Below are 19,994 nucleotides of genomic sequence, written 5' to 3' on the forward strand. Positions count from 1 at the left end.
CCGCCTCCGTATCCTTCAAGGGAAGAGGAGCGGCTCCACCGTCTGGATCCAAAACGTGCGCTCGCATTCTATCTGCAGCGTACACAGCAGTTCCGGGTGGATGATCAGCTCTTTGTTGGCTACGTGGGTGCCAAAAGAGGTCGGGCGGTGCACAAACGGACCATCTCCCGGTGCGTCGTTCTGTGCATCAAAGCCTGTTATTCCTTGGCCAAGAAGGAGCCTCCTGTGGGACTACGTGCCCATTCGACCAGGGCAACTGCAGCCACTACTGCCTTAGGGTGCGGTGTCCCCTTGCAGGATATTTGTCAGGCAGCTACATGGGCCTCGCTGCACACGTTTACCAAGCACTACTGCCTTGACAGTCAGGTCCAGAGAGACGGCTTCTTTGGCCGTTCTGTGCTCCGTGACTTTCTGGTGTAATCTTGTTCGCAGACCCACCACCGGGGTTGGTATTGCTGGGGTATCTATTCTAAGGTAAGGAATCTATCACTAACGTGTCTCTTTCAGATGCACAAGTTACTACTTGTGTAACGATATATCTGTAAGAGACACTAGTTAGTGATAGATTCCTTACCGCCCCACCCATCCTCCCCGTTCTGCGAACTGATTACTAGGGTTAAGGTCATCCCCTTTTTAGGGCCCTAGTTTTATGAACCAAATGTCAGTTTCTCGCATGACTGTGTTTCGGCGCGGAAAGTTGTGTACAGAACTGACGTCAGCGCGCATGGGTGGCGCCTAAGTAACCTCCGTGGCGTTATCCCGGTGCGTACGACGGTCTAATCTTGGGTTCTGGAGTAGTGTGATACTTGCTGTGAAGCGCTTCAGTGCCTCATCAAGGGTATTAAGCGCCAAATAAATACCATTTACATTTACAATTGATTAACTGATTAATATACACAAGGAGCTACAGATCCCAGGTCATCAAAGATAAGTAAAGACTCGTTTTATCCATGAGTAAAGCATAGCTGAATGCAGCTCCTTACTGTCCCTCATAAGAGTATTTTATGATATTCTGACCATAGTATCCTCCCACTAATACAACATGCTGTTCCAAATATCATTAAAATTCCATACTTCTGATAGAGACTTCTAACCGCAGATTCCTCATTTTAGAATATTCCTCAGCCATCAGACTAGATCCGGAAACTCTTGAGCAGTACCTCTGAGTGCCGGTAGGTGGCATTGTTCGGCTTTGTGTCATCTGTGCCAGAAGTGATGTTACGGTGCCCATAGAGATGCCACCCCGGTGCCCTGACATTAGTTTATTTTGTTGTGTGCCAACAGTTCTGATCCAGAGAGCTATATCTGGCATTTTTTGCAACTTTTTGTCGACTTTTTTTTTTTTTAAGCTATTGCTCCGAGTGTTCTAGATACATGTCCTCTTCTTCTAAATCTATTGGGTTGAAGCTTTGTGGTCTTGTAGCCTTGTAGGGAATTTCATCAACAGATGTCGGTGCTTGATCCCCACTTGGTTTCAGGTCAAGACTCCAAGTCCTGAACCAAGTGCAAGTCGATGCACCACAAGGCGATCGCGAGCAGGCGTTAAAACTCCTGGCGGTGCAGGCGAACAAGGATCCATATAGTTGTTAGGCCCAGTCCCATTCATAGGGGCGCTCACAGAGCCGTTCTGAGAGTTCTTTTCGCAGATGGTCGTCTTCGTGCTCAAAGACTTCTTCCTCCAAGTTGAGTAAGTCGAAGAAGCATAAGTAAAAGAAGTTGAAGCATGCTTCTACTTTGGCCTCCAAACGTGCTTCTTGACTCTGCTCCCTCACTCCCTCTGCGGAGCCAGTGTCAGGGCTTACTCTACGTACCCCAGAGCGATGCCCATGCAATTAAAGGAATTCTAGGATGCCATGCATGGCATCTTTGGGCCACTGACTTCCTATGGATCGCATTCGGGCCCCACATAGTTGAGAGGTGCCCCCACTGGGTTATCATCGGTGGGTGCGCCCTAAACGCCAACCAGGCCCACTAGTTCTGCCCCCGGATCTGGAACAATGTAGACATGGGTGCCTCCACCCACCCCGACTCCGTCCCTCCCGGCGCCGTTCAATGACGATGAGATCATCATTTGAGACTTCAGTCCGCTGCCGCTCAGAGTCGCTGCCACCGTCATCTTCCCCACCCTATCACCTCGACTTTCCCACTGATCCCTACCTTCCCGAAGGAGGTGATGCCTGGTCCCTTGGCCTTTCCCTCTCGACCCGTTCTTTAGCCCCTTACAGAAGACTTGCAAAGGATCATTTTGGGCACCCACAATACCAGCCATGCTCTGCCCATCACTATAGGACGGGGTCGTGGAGCCCAGAAAGGACACGCGAGACAGTCCCGTGCTTGTCCAGTCCCCCCGTCCCACAGAATGCCGCAGCCTGGAAAACTCTATAGTCTGCCCTCTATTAAGTGCAACCATCCTGTTGGAGGCAGAATCAGGCACCACCTGCTCCAGTGGTCGGCAATAACATCTGACAAGTGGGTGCTTCAGATCATACAGAAAGTGTATGCTCTACTGTTTTTGGAAACACCCCCACCCTTACCACCATCCCAGGACGGCCATCTGTAGGAAAATAGGATCTGCTTTCATGGTTACCCCCACTTTTTGCTTGGTGTCAGTGTGTTTTTGACCTAGTCTGACTGGGATCCTGCTAATCAGGACCCCAGTCACTGTGCTTTCTCCCTAAATCGACCATGGTAAGTACTTTTGTACATTCACAATTGGCTACTGGTGTACCCTTGTAATTCCCTAGTATATGGTACTAAGGCACCTAGGGCGTAGGTACACTGGGGTCTCCCATGGGCTGCAGCATGTATTGTGCTACCCATGGGAGTCCCTTAAACTGTGACTACAGGCCTGCCATTGCAGCCTGTGTGAGTTGGTGCTTGTACCTCTCATGACAAATATAAGTTTCCTACGTCTGAGGTCACTGCACTTAAAACCAGTAAGTCACACCTATGGCAGGCTCTTCGGTCCTGAGGACAGGGTGCTTGGTTACAAGTGTGAGGGTGCCCCTGCATGAGCAGGACACCCCTACAAAACCTGGAGTCGATTCTCCAGGCTTTGTAAGTGCGGTTAGCTATTTTAATACATAAAATGGACATCAGTCAGTCCTAGATGTCTAACTATTTAGTGGCTACACCCAACCCGGTCATGTTTGTTATCAAACCTGTTGGAATCATATCCCAACACCGATTCCAGTGTTGGAAGTATGATCCCATTTACTAGGGGGCTCCCTTAGGGTACACTCCCTGTACCCCTGGTAACAGCCTTTCAGGGTCTGACAGCAAGCTAGTGCTGCTGCCGACCACAGACACAATTCTGCCCTCCTGCTGGTAAGCCAAGCTCGAGCAGGGGAAGGTAGAAAAATAGGTTTCCTGTCACAGGGAGGTGTGACCACCTTCCAGACAAGACTTAGTGTACTGGGCTGGGGTGAGGGCGCTTGCCACCTCCACTAGACTGCTTTGAAAGGCACATTTGGTGCCCTCTTTGCATACTCCAGTTTGAGCCAGTTCAGGGAGCAATTGGCTCCCACTCTGGCACGAAACTGGACAAAGGACATGGGAGTATCCTCTCCTCTGTCCAGCTCGTCCTCAGGGAGGGACCCCTGAGTTGTTCCAACACTTCCCTTAGAGTACTTAAGGGCTTACCTGTGAGTGGTTCCTTAGATTCGTTGTGGGACAAGAATCAAGTCTGTAACTAGGTCTCTCTTCGAACATCTGGACACTTGGACTTCGACTGGAACCGAGACTGTACCAAGGAAGACTCCTGGTCTCGCTGTTCTTCAAGTCTTCTTCGTTGTATGTGGCTCTTCCAGGTTCTTTAAAGACCTGTGAGTATCAAGGACACCCGAAGTAATCTCCCTTGGAGTGAAGAAGTCACTCCCCTGCATCTGCAGGCACCGCAACAAAGCTGACCGGTCAGCTGCTCCTGTCGTCCTACAGACTTTATGGACCTCAGCAACACAGGTGGTAGTTCTGCAACTCCCTCGAGGCCTGACCTGTCCGCTTTGCAATTTTGAGGCCAGTATCCCTCGTCTGAACCACTGGGACCGAAACCCTGTGCACCGCGTCAAATTGCTGTTGCCAAGGCTTGTTGGCTCTGCACTCCAGAGATCTTCAGGCTACAAGAAGCTCCAGCATCTCTTCCCTCCAAGATCAGTGTCCTCACTGCATCCTCTGCACTGTGGGCCGTCATTCTTGGTGAGCTGCTCGAGGTCCTTGTGCGACTCCTGTGCCTTTGTCCTGTGGGTCCTCCTGAGCATCTTCTGCTGCTTCAGTGGGCTCTCCTGCTTGCTCAGGGCCTGCTCTGACACTTCCGCTTTTAGTGAGTCTCTTGGTCCTTGCTGGTCCCAACGTTGTTCCTTTGTTTTCCACGCCAGTTGCGGCTACCAAGGCTTGTTGGTGCTCCCGCCGGACACCGACCAGTCATGGACATCCAATGTGGGACAGCTTGGGCACGGCTTCTGGTCTTCCTCGGCGTCGCTTGGTCATCACAGCTGCAGTGACACGGTCGGCTTCAACTCTCCAGACATCGGTGGGCATTGTGTCTTAGTGCCTCCTGGTGACTTTTGAGTGGCGTAGACTGTCACCTCTGCTTACAGGTTCTTCACTTCCAGAATCCACCCTTGGATTCCACTGGACTCCATTGTGAACTTCTCCGTAGGCACTTTCTTCTAAGTTTTCCATTGTCGTCTGTGGAGGTTTCCGACGTCTCTTTACCCCTAGGCACCTGGCTTCCCTGTTGTACGTAACCTCTTTCTTGGGGCATCCACGGGTGGGGTGGCTCTCCAGCCTTCCGTCCTCAAAGGGAATTCTTCGTGATCCCCTGGGAAGGGTCCTTCTGCAAAACTGCAACTGAGTTCCATTTGTCACACGGCTGTGTCTGCAGACCGCCTCCGTGGGGTTCCTGGGTACTCACCTTGGGTGGTTCCTTGTGTTCCTGACTCCACTTGGTCTTCTGGTCCAAGTCCCGTCCTCCTTTACAGATCGCATTCCACTTTCGTAGTATATGATTTGGTCTCCCCCTGGAGTCCACTGTATTTTGTGCTACTTACCTGATTGCATTTGAAGTATTCTTGTGTATTGTGGTGATATTTCTGGGTAGGAGATATACCAATGTGTTAGTGAGTGTTGTGTAATAAATAGAAGTTTATTTTAATATAAACACTGTGTGGTTCTTTTCACTTCACATACACTATTGATTAAACTGGTAAAATAATCTTCTTATCCCTCTCTCAAGATAAGCCTGAATGCTGCTCTCCACAGCTACCACTTTGAGAGCTTTCTATGGTTATCAAAGACCACTAAAATCACCATAAGGGTTGCCTGGATTAGTGCAAGGTGCATCCGTTAAATGAGCGTGCACCATATACTAAGCCAGCCAACTACACCATCTCTGTTTGCTTCATCAAGAAATGCTAGCCCTTTTGCCCAAAGGAGCCATCAAGAGGGTGTCTGTCATAAGCAGGGCGTGGTTATTATTCCCACTACTTCCCGGTGCCGAAGAAGGAGGGAGGTTACTCCTCTATACTAGACCTGCGTCCCCTCAACTTCTTCCAGAAAAGAGAGAAATTCAAGATGCTCACGCTGGCTTAGGTCCTGCCTGCTCTGGGTCCTGGAGACTGGATGGCAGCGCTAGACCTGCAGGACATGTATTTTCACATCCCTGTCCTTCTGGCGAACAGGCATTACCTGCGGTTCAAAGTGGCCAGGAGCATGCTTTTTCAGTTCGCTGTTCTCCCCTTTGGCCCCTTGGGTGTTCACAAAAGTAATGGTGGTGGTTGCAGCCCATCTGCTGTGATTAGGGGTGCCAGTCTTCCCCTACCTCAATCACTGGCTGTTGTAGGCGGGCTCACCCCAGGCAGTCGTTGCGCAATTTCAGCCTACAGCAGATTTCGTGGATTCGCTGGGTTTGATGTTCCAAAGTCACACCTGACTCCCCCTCAGAGTCATTCTGAACACAATGCAGTTCTGCACCTACTCCCCAGAGCGGCATGTTCAGAATATTCAGGCTGTGATTTCGAAGTTTCCGTCTGTGTCCTGGATTTCGGTGAGACTGACTCTGACGCTGCTGGGTCTCATGGCCACCTGCATTTTGCTGAAACATGCGGTTCCTGCAGTGGGATCTGAAGTCCCAGTGCGTACAGCATCAGGGGAATCTCTTCGACATTGGAGGAAACTGCAAACGATCTGCAGTGGTGGCTAAAGACCCCCAATTGGGCCAGTGGCAGATCCCTCTCCCTTCCCCACCCATTGACAGATGCATCACTCCTTGGTTGATCAAAGGACTCGGAGATCGGAGTCTCAGCTCCACATTAGTTTGTTGGAGTTGAGGGTGATTCGCCTGGCATTGAAAGCCTTCCTTCCATCAAATATAGGCTGGTTTAGGTGTTCACGGACAACACCATCCTCATGTAGTACTACACAAAACATGGTGAAGTGGCGTCATGGACCCTGTGCTAGGAGGCTCTACGCTTCTGGGCATGGCTAGAATGTCGGGACATTTTCCTGATCATACATCACCTGCTGGGATCTCTGAACACAAGGGTGGGCAAAATTAGCCGGCGATGCCTTGCATTTCATTAATGGTGTCTACATCCAGAGATGGTACGTGGTCTCACCTGAGATTGGGGAGAGCCTTGGTTAGATCTATTGGCTCCCGACGAGAAAGTGCAAAATCGGCACTTCTGCATGTTAGTTTCCAGCACGGCGCTCACTCAGAGATGCATTTAGTCTTGCCTATACTACTCCTGCCCCAAGTTCTCAAGAAGATTGGAAACATCCAGGTCCAAGTCATCCTAGTGGCTCCGGATTGGGCACAGAGGGTCTGGCGTACAGATCTTTCGAGCATGAGCATCTGTGCTCCTTTCCAACTGCCTCTTCCAGGGGACCCTGTACCACAAGAGCAGGGCAGGATCCTGCACCAGAATTTACGCATGCTTAACCTTCATGCACGGAGATTGAGTGGCTACAGCTGAGGGTTTTTGATCTCCTTCCTAAGTTTGTGATGTCATTCTGACGGCCAGACGGCCCTCTACTAAAACTGTCTACGCCTGCCATTGGGATATGTTTTTGGCTTTGTGCTCCTCATGCCTTGTTGGCCCCCTTTCTGCACATCTGGCTGAGGTTTTGTTTGTTCTTTCTTTAGGCCGGCAAGGCCTTGTTGTGGGCACCGTTACAGGTTACTTTAGCCCATAGGGTTGTCCCAGCAGAAACAACCTCCTCTTGATAGGATTTCTAGAGGAGTTGAGGGAATCCATCCTGAAAAATTCCTGAAGGTTTGGCTGCATGCACTAATGACAGAACCACACCCTCGGGGGTCCCCAGACCACAGGTTTGGGACCACTGATCTAACGTATTTGATGACCCATAGATTCTTCTCCTTCGCTTGCAATTTTAGGGCTTACCATAAGGCACTGACTGCTCTAGAAAGGTGAGAACTTTGATTGGACTAGGTACATTATTAGTCAAAAGAGATACTGTTAAACAATGTAAATACGAGGAAGCCCCCTCGATACAGGCATGGATGAAGGGTATGGACAGATGTTAAATAATGGAAGAATAGATATACATGGGTGTGTTCAGGACAATGGTTAAATTACTTTAACATCTCTACTGCATAATTATTCTTAGAGTGCCAAATTTATTATTGAAGTATAAATATATACTGTTTACTTTTGTTATTTGAATAATGAACTCCGATGCAGTGCACATTACGTTTATAAATGTTTTTTTAAAACAATTCCGTTAAAAAAGATAATCAGTTATGTGCTTTTTATCTTATTTGATCCATCTTTTGGAATCCATCCATTACGTTTTTAGCCTTCTAAGACGAGGATCGTTATGTTCATCTTTGTTTTTGTGTGATTCCCTAAACTTGGAATACTGGTTTGCTCTTTCACGTGTTATTTTGCTAGGTTTATCACTGAATATTATAGGGGTTATCTAGGTAGATGAATGCAGGATTCTGCTGTTCCAAATATTTCTTAACTGGGTTTTATTTATAATGGGAATTGACTTTTCTTTGCTATGTTCAGGTTTGTTAAATGTCTTCTACGCTGGGATAACTTTGGGTCTGCTCTTTGTTTTTTCAGTTAATGTTCTTTATTGCTTTGGCTGTGATTTGATGGTCCTTCTCACTTTCTTCTGGTTATTCACTAAATTACTTTCTTTAGTTGCATGTAACATGTCTGTCTTGGAATCCTTTGCTGTGAGAAATTCTCTTCACTTTGCTAGGGAAGAGTGTATGGTGCGTCTGCAGAGTGGATTAGCACGACATTCCCTATATGTCGACATCCTAATGCTGCAGTGTGAAGGTTTTTGTGTAAAGTTCTGGGAAAGATATATCTCATAGGAGAGTGTATGTGGAGCAAACTTTGTATCAGTAAAGAACTACAAGCGTGTGTGGAGCTGTGGTGGCTTTAGCCCTCTTAAGATCTTGGATCTTGCTATCGGTGAGACAAACACTACTACTTCATGCGGCCGGCATGGCTTGTGGGTGGTGGGTACGGGGGTTGCTGAAGGGTGCTAGGCCGGCAGCGTTCGTAAAGCTCTGTCATAATCTGCGAGCAGCATCTGAAAACACACAGGCTAATTTAGTCTGGACCAAAATCAATTTACAACTGGGTAATGGCGCTCACAAGAAATATCTTAAATAGCATCAGGATGCTCGTATTGGGTGACCTATGGACCTCTAATACTTCTGGGCAAACCTTTAAGAAATTAGTAAAGAAATCAACCAAACTGCAAAGCTGGATGGCAGATAAGAAAAGCCTGTTTAGACGTCGTCGTGGGTGGCTGGTGTTGAAATCATATTCCATTCTAAGAGAATCATCCCTGCTGGCAGCACCTTTCCACCGGAAGATCAAACTGTCATTTCTTGCCTTAAGATTCGGACAAATACCCACACTAGACCTTATGTCAAAATGGAGGATGGCTGGTTTAAGTGAAGATCGGTCCTGCCATTTATGCCACCAGGGGAATGAAACATTGTTCCACATTGTATGCATCTGTCCTATATTGATGGTTCAACGAAGATCTCTATTAAGACGGGAGTTCCTTGAACGGGGAAATGGGTCATGTAGGCCTGCGCTGGTGGAGTCTGTGGACCCATGCAATACAGTGCTGAACATTAGACTAACCCAGTTGTTGAATATTTTTAAAAAGTTGATCAGCTTAGTGGTTGGGCGATGAGTTATCTGGAGTGGGTTCCCAATGTGATAAATTAGTAGGATTTAAGGCAAACTTAATATGAGCAGATAATCTTCACGGACGGGTTGCTAGGGATTGCTATAATTAGCTGTTCCCTATCCCGTTAAGCTCCGGCAACTACCTTGTTTATCGTGGCATTTTAATGATGCGAAGTCTTGCACCTTTATTGGGGGAACCTTAGCTCATTCTGGCATCGTGTATATTCCTGCCCCAGTCCTACACACAAGCACTTCATTTACCTATATTAATTTACTTGAGGGAACTTTAGTCGCCCGTATGGCAATTTTGCACTTTATACACTAGGGAAAAGACCCATCCCTGATCAGCCACTTTTATCCAATCTATATCTGTAGTTGGCACCTCTACTTAAATACCTAGGAAAGAAAGTTGAAGAAAGTGAAGGACTCGTCACACGATGCTTAGCGGTCATAATACATGTATGACAAATCCCTTTTTTTTATCCTTTTTGGATGTATTTTTAAACTTTATGTACTGTATGATCTTGTTTATGGTTTTTTTTTTTTTTTTAAACCTTTATTACAGAATTCAAAAGATATACAAAGACGGGCCTACAACCTTCGGGCCGGCCGCTAGCAAACCGTATGAGCATAGAATACAGTCAGTAAACAGTCGCTGCAGCGCGAGAGAGGTCACAGGAGTTGAAAGAAGCGTTGGCGGCCACACCGTCCGGACCCTCCACATGGCGGTTCCATTTTTATATAAGAAACGACAAACAAAACCACAAGCCAGCTAAAAGTCAAAGCAACAGTATGAGCTCCCCCGGGGAGGACCCTACCGATCCACAGGAATAGCGGGGGGGATAGGAGACAAAGTGGACTCAAAGCCCAGAGCCAAGGGGACAAGCAGACTAAGGAGACGGGGCCAGTGCCAGATCAGGCGTCAGCGGCGGGGTACAAATTCCGCCACGGTAGGTGTTCCAGGGGCCCCACACTTTCACCCATTTCCCAGGCTTACCTCTCGCAACATACACTACCTTTTCCCGAAACATACACCAATCCATGTTGTCCTTCCACGCCGAGACCGTTGGCAACCTCTGGGAACCCCACAATTGCGCAATGTCACGCTTGCCCACCATATATCCCAGAGTCACCCACCACGTCTGCGGCACTGAGTAGTCAGTCGGCTCCCACACATTTAACAGACATCTCCTCGTCTCGGGAAGCAGCGTCACATCACGCCAGATTCGCGCCACCTCCGGGCATTCCCACAAAATATGGAGGAAGGTCCCTAAAGAACCACACCCACGCTTACACAACCCATCCACGGCATATCCCATACGCATCAGACCCGGCCCCGTAACATAGACCCAATGGAGTATCTTGAGCTGGACGAAGCGAAGGCGAGCCGGTATGGCCACCTCTTTCGGGGAGGCCACCGCAGACACCCAATCCTCGTCATCCAGCTCCAATCCATCGGCCACCCACACCTCACGAAGGCTAGTCAGCAGTCCCGAGCGATCGTTGATGAGCTTTTTGTAAATCAATGAAATCGTGCCTTCCGGTACATGCCCATCTAGCACTCTATCTTCCAGAGGGGAATACTCCGGGATGGAGGCAACATCCGGGAATACGGAGCACAGCGCGTGACGGACCTGAATATATCGAAAGTACTCCCTGTCCTGCAACTGGAATTCAGTCTGCAGCACATCGAACGTTTTGAATCCCCCCCTCGTCCAGAGATCGCCCACCTTTCTGATGCCTATCATGTCCCACTTCTCAAAGCCCTTCGAGGTCCACAGAGAGCCCAGCCGCTCAGATGCATACAGCGGCGTCGCCCGGGTCAACCGATCCTTCCACCCCATCGCCGAGTTTGCCGCGTGCCACACCCGTACCGCGACCCGCGTAGGGCCCGTCAGACGTGCGTCGAGCGATCTAGAATAAAGCGCCCGATTATAGTCGCCACCCGGCAGTAATAGTTTATCCATTTCAAAGGCCGGGTTAAGAGCGGGCCCATAAAGGCCGTGGTTTATAGCAGCCAGCTGGGAGGCCCAGTAATATCGTTTGATGTCTGGGAGGGCGACCCCCCCGTCATACCACGGGAGCGTCAGCTTCGCAAGGGCGATACGCGGCCTACCCTCCCAGAACAAGCGTCGCTGCAGACTCTCCACCTCGCGAAAGTAGCGCGCCGGGACAACGTCCATCGTGTTCTGTAAAGCGTATAGGAAACGTGGCAGCGACATCATCTTAAACAATGCCGCACGGCCGAGCGGTGAGAGCGGCAAGCGCCTCCTACGCGCCACGTCCTCCTTTAGGCGCTGAAGGGGGGGGAGCAAGTTCTGTTTATATCGGGCCTCAGCGTCCAGGGTAATGAAGATACCCAGGTACTTAAATCCCTGCGGAGCGATCTGGATAGGACAACCCCGCGGAAGGATAGGAGCCTCCCCGGAAAGGACATACACACAGGATTTAGCCCAGTTGATGACTAAGCCGGAGTTGCGGCCAAATGAATGCAAAACATCCACAAGTACAATCAGCGATTTACGAGGGGAAGCAAGGTATAAGAGAATATCATCAGCGTAAAGGGATACGCGATCCTCATACTCGGGGGTCCATCGGAGACCACGGATAGAAGGGTGCCACCGCAGCCACTCCGCCAGGGGCTCCAAGGCAAGCGCGAAGAGGAGCGGCGATAGCGGGCAGCCCTGCCGCGTGCCCCTGCCCAGCTCAAACGGAGCCGACACTCTACCGTTTACCGCCACCTGCGCCAGCGGTCCGGAGTATAACAGTTTCACCCAACCAATAAATCCCGGGCCAAAACCAAACTTAGCCAGCGTCGCCCAAATATATGGCCACTCAAGCGTGTCGAACGCCATAGTGGCGTCCAGGGACGCCAAAATGGCCGGCTCTCGTATGAACGGGACCCGCGCGAGCACCCCATGCAAACGCCGCAGGTTGAGCGCGGTGTTGCGATGAGGGATAAAGCCGGACTGGTCCTGGTGAATCAGATCGCACACCACGCCAACCAGCCGATTAGCCAGCACCTTGGCGAGAATTTTAGGTTCCGCATTCAACAGCGAAATGGGCCTGTAAGACGTGACCCGATCCCGCGGCCTCCCCTCCTTATGAATAACCACGATAGTGGCCAGACGCTGGTCCAGCGGGAGGGAACCCGCCGAGCGGGCTGCGAGGAACATAGCACGGAGATGCGGCGCCAGGGTATCCGGTCGTAGTTTGTACAGTTCGATGGGAAGGCCGTTAGGACCCATGGCCTTGCCGGAGGCGACCGAGCGTATGGCGAGGGCAATCTCCTCAGATGTTGGGGTCGCGTCCAACAACACTTTATCCTCCTCCGAAAGGGAAGGCAGCGCAATGTCTTTAAGCAGGGCATGGGAGTCCTCTTCCGAGCGGGAAGATACCGGGGAATACACCCCACGGAAATATTCTGCAAAGCAATCAACAATTTCTCCTGGTTCAGTGACACACACACCATCCAATTTCTCAATCGACGGGACAACTCGACTCGCTCTCTCCTTTTTATCCAGCCACGCAATCAATTTACCAGCCTTATCACCCACATCATACAGTCTCCCCTGTTGCTCTCTACTGAGGCCCCTGGCTGCCTCCGTGACGAGGGCCTTGTAGTCCGCCTGCTTGAGTCGGAGAGCATGCAATTTGTCGTCCGTCACCCCACACTCCAAATCACCCTCCAACTTGGTTATCTCAGTTTCAATACGGGTCACCTCCTCCCACTCGCGCCTCTGGGAATGGGAAATAAGGGACAGGGCCTCCCCCCGGAGTACCGTCTTAAACGCCTCCCACAGAGAAACCGCGGACGACACAGACCCCACATTGTCTTCAAAATATCGCTTAAGAGATTTAACCAAATCTGCGCGAATTGTGGGGTCACGCAGGTACCAGGGATTAATCGGGGCCACCCTCCCCTCCCCCCTCGGGACAATGTCGAAGTGCAACAGGAGCGGGGAGTGGTCTGAAATACCCCGCGCCAAATGTCGCACCTCCCCAACCCGCCCCGCCTGTACCGCTGGCATCAGGACATAATCAAGTCTCGAAAGACTGCCATGAGCCCCGGAATGAAAGATGTACTGTATCTGTGTAGGATGTGTCAACCGCCAACAATCCACCAGCCCCAAGGTATCCAAGAGGCTGGACAACCACGCTTGGGCACGGGGGAGATCCCTAGGAGGGTGACGATCCTCAGTCCCGGAAACCACAGCGTTAAAATCCCCCCCAACCACTAGAATCCCCTCCGGAAGGCCAAGGAGGAGGCGCCCCAGATCCGCAAAGGTAGTCGTTTGCAACCCTGGCGGGACATAAACAGAAACGAAAACAATCACTCTACCCTCCAATCTACCCACCAGAACCGTGTATCGTCCCCTGTCATCAGGGAGCACCTCATCAACTTCCAACGGGAGCGAGGTCTTAGCCATAATGCCCACACCCCTCGAACCAGACGTGAAGCCCGAGTGGGCCATGAGGCGATAGCCCCGTCTGTTCATGGCACGAAAGGAGTTTCCAATGAGGTGTGTTTCCTGCAGAAAGACTATATCTGGTGAAATTCGTTTTAGGAACTGCAGGACCACCCCCCGTTTTATCCTGTCCCCCAGTCCATTAACATTCCAGGACAAAAGACTCAGTCCCCTACCCCCCATCATAGCCGAAGTCGATCAGTCGCCAGCACGTTAGAAATAGCACAACAATACTTCTGCCTTGTGGTACAAATAAACAATACCCAACCCCAACCCAACAGCCCCAACAAAACTCCCCCCTCCCTGCACCCCTGCATGAGCCCAAACAGCCCCCCCAACTTGCAGTGTGCCTGTCGCCCCTATGTGATTTAAACTACTAAGACCCCCTAGAGGAGGAAGGAGAACCCCCTCGAGACCCAGCACCTCCTCCAATGGAGGGGAGACAAGACACAACAGACAAAAGACCCTAAGCTTGGCCGAAAGTGGCATCATCCGGAGTGAGCCCCCGTGTCAGTACCTCAGACCCGGTCCGGTGGGCACTCTCCTCCCGTCCCCCCCCCCCCCATCCCGACCATGACCCCCAGACAAAGTGTCCAGCCGGTCCCCGGCCGGTTCAGGACGATCAAAAAAGTGAGTGCGACCATCCGCCTCCACCCGCAGCCTGGCCGGGAAGAGCATGGCGTATTTTAAGTTCATGCCTCGAAGCCGCCGCTTGACGCCCAGGAAACTCAGTCTCTGCTTCTGGACCGCCTGCGTGAAATCAGGATAAAAGTTCACTTCCATGTTCTCCAGCTTAATCGGCCCTTGCAGTCTGGAAGCTTGCAAAATCGCATCCCTGTCCCGAAAGTTGAAAATACGGGCAATAAGAGGCCGCGGAGGGGCTCCGACCTTCGGTCTGCCTCCGGGAACTCTATGGGCCCTCTCCACAGCAAAGAATTTACTCAGTCCTCGAGGCTGGAGATGGGTAGAGATCAGGTCCTCCACAAAGAGATCCGCCGCCGACTCCTCCCGTCCCTCGGGTACTCCGATGATACGGATATTATTCCTCCGGGCCCGGCTCTCGGAGTCCTCCAGGCGCCGATCCATGAGCGCACTTGCCTGACGGAGCCGGTGCACCTCCGTTTGAAGGGCCGCTACCTCAGTCGTGAGGCCCGACGCGGTGTGGGCCAAGGAGTCGACCCGGTCATTCGTCTTGGAGAGATCAGCTCTCACAAGGTTGACATCAATGAGGACCGCGTCGAGTTTGTGCGCCAAAGTGTCGAATTGCTGGCCCACCGAGGTCTTCATCTCAGCAATGGCGCCCATGACGTCTTGCAAAGTCAGATCAGTAGGCAAATCCGGGGCATCCGGGGGGCACTCGGAGGACTTGTGCGATCCGCCGGGAGACCCCTTCGGGAGGGTGTAGCGGTCCATGACGTTGGCCTGATGTGCGGTGCCACGCCGGGTCGACTTGGCCTTCAACCGATCCCCATCCTGCTTCGTGGCCATCGTCGTGTATCTCGCACCCGCACCAGCCACGCAGTGGAGAGCAGGCAATCAAGGCCAAGAGCCTCGGGGGCCACCCCAGGACGGCAGAGCGTGCCACCGCAGGCAGGCAGGGTCTCCCAGCGAGGCCACCCCAACACAAAGAAGCGCTGTGAACCCACATGCGATAATGGCAAGGGGACTCAAAAGCGAAAGTGAAAGTGTGGGGTACGCGACTCGCCAGGCCCAGCCCGCCGTTGTTGTTCACTTCGCCACAGGGTCGCCCCCAAACTCGAGTCCGGGGTCAGGAGAGAAGTAGGCCGCAAACTTCAGTCGGTGCTCACTCCGGCACCCGGGGTCCAATTCGAAAACGGAAAACGGGTACCACCTCGGCTCAGGCTCACCGACACAGTCCCCTCAACCGATTCAGGATGAAGACAGGATAAACGTAGGAGGTTGCGGAGGTCCTCGGGAGCCTCGCACCTACGCGGCCATCTTGGTTGCGCGCTAGGCTCCTCCCCTTGTTTATGGTTTTAATTGACTAATAAACTATTGTTACTCAGGTCATAATAAAAAAAAATATGTATATTTACCTTTAGGCTGGGTCTTGCGTCTTTTCTGCTCCTGCTGTCCTGCGTCCGACAGGAACAGGAAGCAGGCAGCCAGGCTCCCTCCCCTAAGCCAATGATTGATCTTAGCTCCCTGACACGGCGCTCAGCCAGGGGCTGGAGGGTTGGGCATGTTCTCAATGCAGGCTGCATGGAGAAGGGAAAACTGTGCATGACTGGTTTGGGCGGCCTGAGAGGACCAAACAGTCATTGCGCACTCAGAGGAGTGGGCAAACAACTCCTGCCCTGCTCCGTAAGCGGAGAAGAGCAGCCCCGCCCACCTGCCTGCCCGCAAAGAAACATAAAATGGTAATAACTAAAATGTATTATCATTTTATGTTGTTGCTTCTCGCACTGCGTAAAAGCAGTGGGGCGAAGCTCCCGCCCCTGTATGCTCTATAGATTTGTCATCATTACCATTTCAAGATGGTGAGCGGGTCCAACGGACCATTCTTAGGTCTGGTGTTAGCCAAGGCCTTTTAATTTCAGTAAAACTATACATACCTATAGGGACTTTCAACCAGCCCTCTTCACCCATTGGTCTGTTATTGTGTCATTTACATTTTTCTTCCGCCCACTACAGCATAAAGCAGTGGGTCAGCCTACTTTAGTTATTGACTAACTTCAAAGTGAGTGAGAGCATTCTGTCATTTCACAAGGAGCACATCCACTCACAAAGTAGTTCCCTTAAGGACCAGGGACAACTATGACAATGTGTGCTTTTTGAGACCAAAATAATATTTTTGCTTTTTTCCAATTTTTGTAATATCACTGGTAGCCCTGCAACTCCCAAAACAATGTTTTATCAAAAGCATAGACAAAACAATCATTGACAAAACTAGCATCCAATGTCAGACCAGTTTGCTTTGCTAATTCTTGTTTGTTCCTGTCTATTCACTGAACATCTCCTAGATGTTCCTGTTCTCTCTTTCCAGTATTGCATACATGAGAGCCCCCTTTTTAGTTGTTTTTTTTTTCGACCTAGGAATTAAATCTGAGCTGGCCTCTCTTTAATCTTGTACTGGTCTTGCCGGTGTTTTTTCTGGGGGGGCTGTGTACTTTCATCTAATGGAGATAAACTGTACAGCAGTTTCAGAATCAACTGGTAGTGCCAAGAACACCTTAATTTAGAAGGGTATCTGCAAGCTGACAAATATTCACAAGAACTATTGTTTCTGCTTTAAGTACCCCTTTTCTAAGCTTTTAGTGTCAAATGGTGCAGAGGTGTTTATTATATTTCGAAACTACTTTATTCGACTTTCCCTGCTGTTGTTGAAAACACATTAAAAAGCTTTATTAATCTATTAGCTGCCATGTTATTTCAAATGGCAGTGCCAGTATCATGGCCCCGTGTTAGGCAGCAGAGTCTCATCACGTTTAAAGGGAAATGTAAGCTTTCATGACATAGCTGCAATGAGTGTACGCCGCACTGGAAAATGCCTAGAGCCATGTAATGTTGCTAACGAGTTCTTTTTTAACAGCCGTTCTGTAATGTTTCAGAAATGTACAGTTACAAAAAGAAACACTACTTTATATACGCTGATCTGACATGGCCATGAATTATAATTTGCCACATTGTTTCTATTTCAGATATGATCATTTTCAAAATCCAAAGAGGAGAGGGCAGTCTGGCGCATCCTTCCGAGCGGGACAAAAAGTAACCTTGGCGTAGCAGATTTTTTCCGAACATCTCTTAAGATTCTCTTGCTCGTGAAATTTAAGTGTAAAATTTAATTGTAAGATATACGAGATTTTTAATTAAAAAATAAATTTTTAAAATAACGTTTAATCACGTTTGTTTCAGTGTCCTTACTGGTTAGATGCTTTAAAATACCTGTGTGTTTTTAGAACAATGTGTTGTTCAAACACAGGAAATCCAGACGTCATGCACTGACTGTCGAATATAAACAAGGGAATTTCAACACCATCCACACAGAGCCCAGTATCCGCATATTAATATTATTATTTTTTTTTTTTCCCGCATATTCTTAATAACGAAGCAAACTGTACCTATAAATTGTTCCCGAAGGGGCCATGATTGCCTTTAGGTAACGATGAACGACAGGTCTCTATAAGAAATGTTAATCTTTTCCAAAGGTATATCATTAATAGGATTGACAGTAAGTGTTTTTAGGAACAGTTGAATTTAATATTCAAAGTGACGTCACGTGGCACTTTTCTGGTTTCCTGATGAGCGGATGTGCCTTTGCACTCAGCTCGCTGCCTTTCCTGGTGAGGAGGAAGGGAGGCCAGAACCTCGCCCTCAGATGTTTGACACAATTACTTAACCTACGGTGCAGGTCAATGAGTCCAAGCTGAAGAGGAAACTCGTTTTGCATTATGTTTGCTACACTTGTCACATATGGAATGTGAGGAAAATGTTGTTAATCAAATATAACTCAAAAAATAGCATACAATTTCTTCCACGTTTTTTCCCGTGTAAATAACGTGTTGTAGTTTATATGATACGGGCGGCAAAACGGTGTGAATGGATCTGCGTGTTTTGTTTTTCTGTCACATGTAATAGCACACTCTACCTCAGCGAGAAAAAGGCTCGTCCTTGTGTTATGCGTTATATATATGTTATTTACAATGTTTAGATATGGCAGAAGTGCTGTAGGTTGCATTATATACTATAGAAAATACAAGACATTATTAATGAACCAAGTCTTTCATGAGGAAATGACAGAGCGGAGAGGACAAACCTCTTGCTAGAAGACAGGGGGGTCTTTGTTTTTAAACAGCAAGGAAAACTGACCGCAGCTCATGCATCACTTGTGAAACAGTGCAGCACTCGGAATCAACTCTTAAAGGTTACTTGGTACACAACTCTGAAAGGTTCTGTCAAAACAATTGTCACATAGAGGAAATCCAGTCCAACAGAGCACAGTGACGGCGTCCCTTACACAGCACAGCGTTTCTGTCCCAGTTCTGGAAGCTGAGAGTGCAGCACTGTTTTTTTGCCAACACAAAAGGTGATGCACACGGGGCTTGTGTATACCAGCAGAATAATAAGGCAAGCTGTCGGATTTGGGGTTATGAATGGTACACACCAGCGGTGTAGCTATCATTAGTGAAGCAAGTGCAGGGCGAGAAAGAAGACCCACTGCTGCTATAAATGATGGCTGGTTTTTTAGGTCTCGTCTGAGACAGCGCTTTAGCGAGACTTATAGTAAGCGAGTTTTGGAAGTGCAAACAGTGCTTTTCAGGCCTCCAAATACAGTGCATGTGCCCTGGGCGCGCGCACCATTTGGCAGCCTGAAAAGCACTGCCTGATCACTTGCTTTGATGTCCTCAGTGAGCCGCGGGGCCACTGAGGACATCAAAGTGCACACCATTTGCCACCCCCTTGTTTTTTCCTTTGATCCCTATCTTTCCCTTCCTCAATCTCACCCTCTCCCTGCCTTTTACAACTGCGGCCCGCACCACTGCGCCCGCCCCCACTCCCCCCCTCCCACTCCCTCCTCGTCAGCTTCAGTGCGCTCTTGTTCTGTGCCACTCGTTTTTCCTCGTTTTTTGTGCCTTTCTGCCCTCTGTTCCACTCGTTTTCCCTCTTTTTGTGCCTTTCTGTCCTCTGTTACACTTGTTTTCCCTCTTTTTTTGTTCCTTTCTGCCCTCTGCTCCTCTCGTTTTTGTGCCCTTCTGCCCTCTGTTCCACTCGTTTTTGTGCCCTTCTGCCCTCTGTTCCACTCGTTTTTTGTGTGCCTTTCTGCCCTCTGCTCCTCTCGTCTTTTGTGCCCTTCTGCGCCACTCTTTTTTGTGCCTTTCTGCCCTCTGTGCCACTCGTTTTCCACTCTTTTTTTGTGCCTTTCTGTCCTCTGTTCCACTCGTTTCCCTCTTTTTTTTTTGTGCCCTTCTGCCCTCTGTGCCACTCGTTTTTCGTGCCTTTCTGCCCTCTGTTCCTTTCGTTTTTCTGTACCGGCTTGTGTGGAAACGCATATAATTGGGTGAGTATCTGTGCTTTTATCTGTGTATGCTTGTTTTGCTTGCATACCACTTGGTGAATATCTGAGAGTGTGGGTTTGTGTGCCTTTTTGAGCTAACCAGGGACATTTCCACCTTAAAGATCAGGGAAAATATTTTAATCAAGAAATATTTCCATGGTTTGTCAAATGTCCTGGGCATACGCTGGTATTCAGTGAATATAAAAATGTGTGTGCATTGCAATGTTTGTGCAATTATATGCATTTAACAACAAATACATAGACAAAAAGAATGCTCTACAAATAGTAGAACTGTTGCTGCGTAATTGTGCACCGTTTCACACCAAG

At 49.5% G+C, this 19,994-nt stretch overlaps 1 protein-coding gene across 2 annotated transcripts in view; it reads left to right on the forward strand.

Annotated features, from left to right (window-relative positions):
• Positions 1 to 17,512, forward strand: part of PEX1 (peroxisomal biogenesis factor 1) — an 831,513-nt gene extending 814,001 nt beyond the window's left edge. For both annotated transcript variants that reach the window (XM_085631051.1, XM_085631052.1), the window contains one exon: positions 17,314 to 17,512. In XM_085631051.1, the coding sequence (XP_085487177.1) occupies positions 17,314 to 17,395 (82 nt within the window). In that variant the 3' untranslated portion in view covers positions 17,396 to 17,512. The remainder of the gene's footprint in view (positions 1 to 17,313) is intronic.
• The last annotated feature ends 2,482 nt before the right edge of the window (positions 17,513 to 19,994 follow it).

Source organism: Triturus cristatus, chromosome 10, assembly GCF_964204655.1.
Source record: "Triturus cristatus chromosome 10, aTriCri1.1, whole genome shotgun sequence".
Lineage (NCBI taxonomy): Eukaryota > Metazoa > Chordata > Amphibia > Caudata > Salamandridae > Triturus > Triturus cristatus.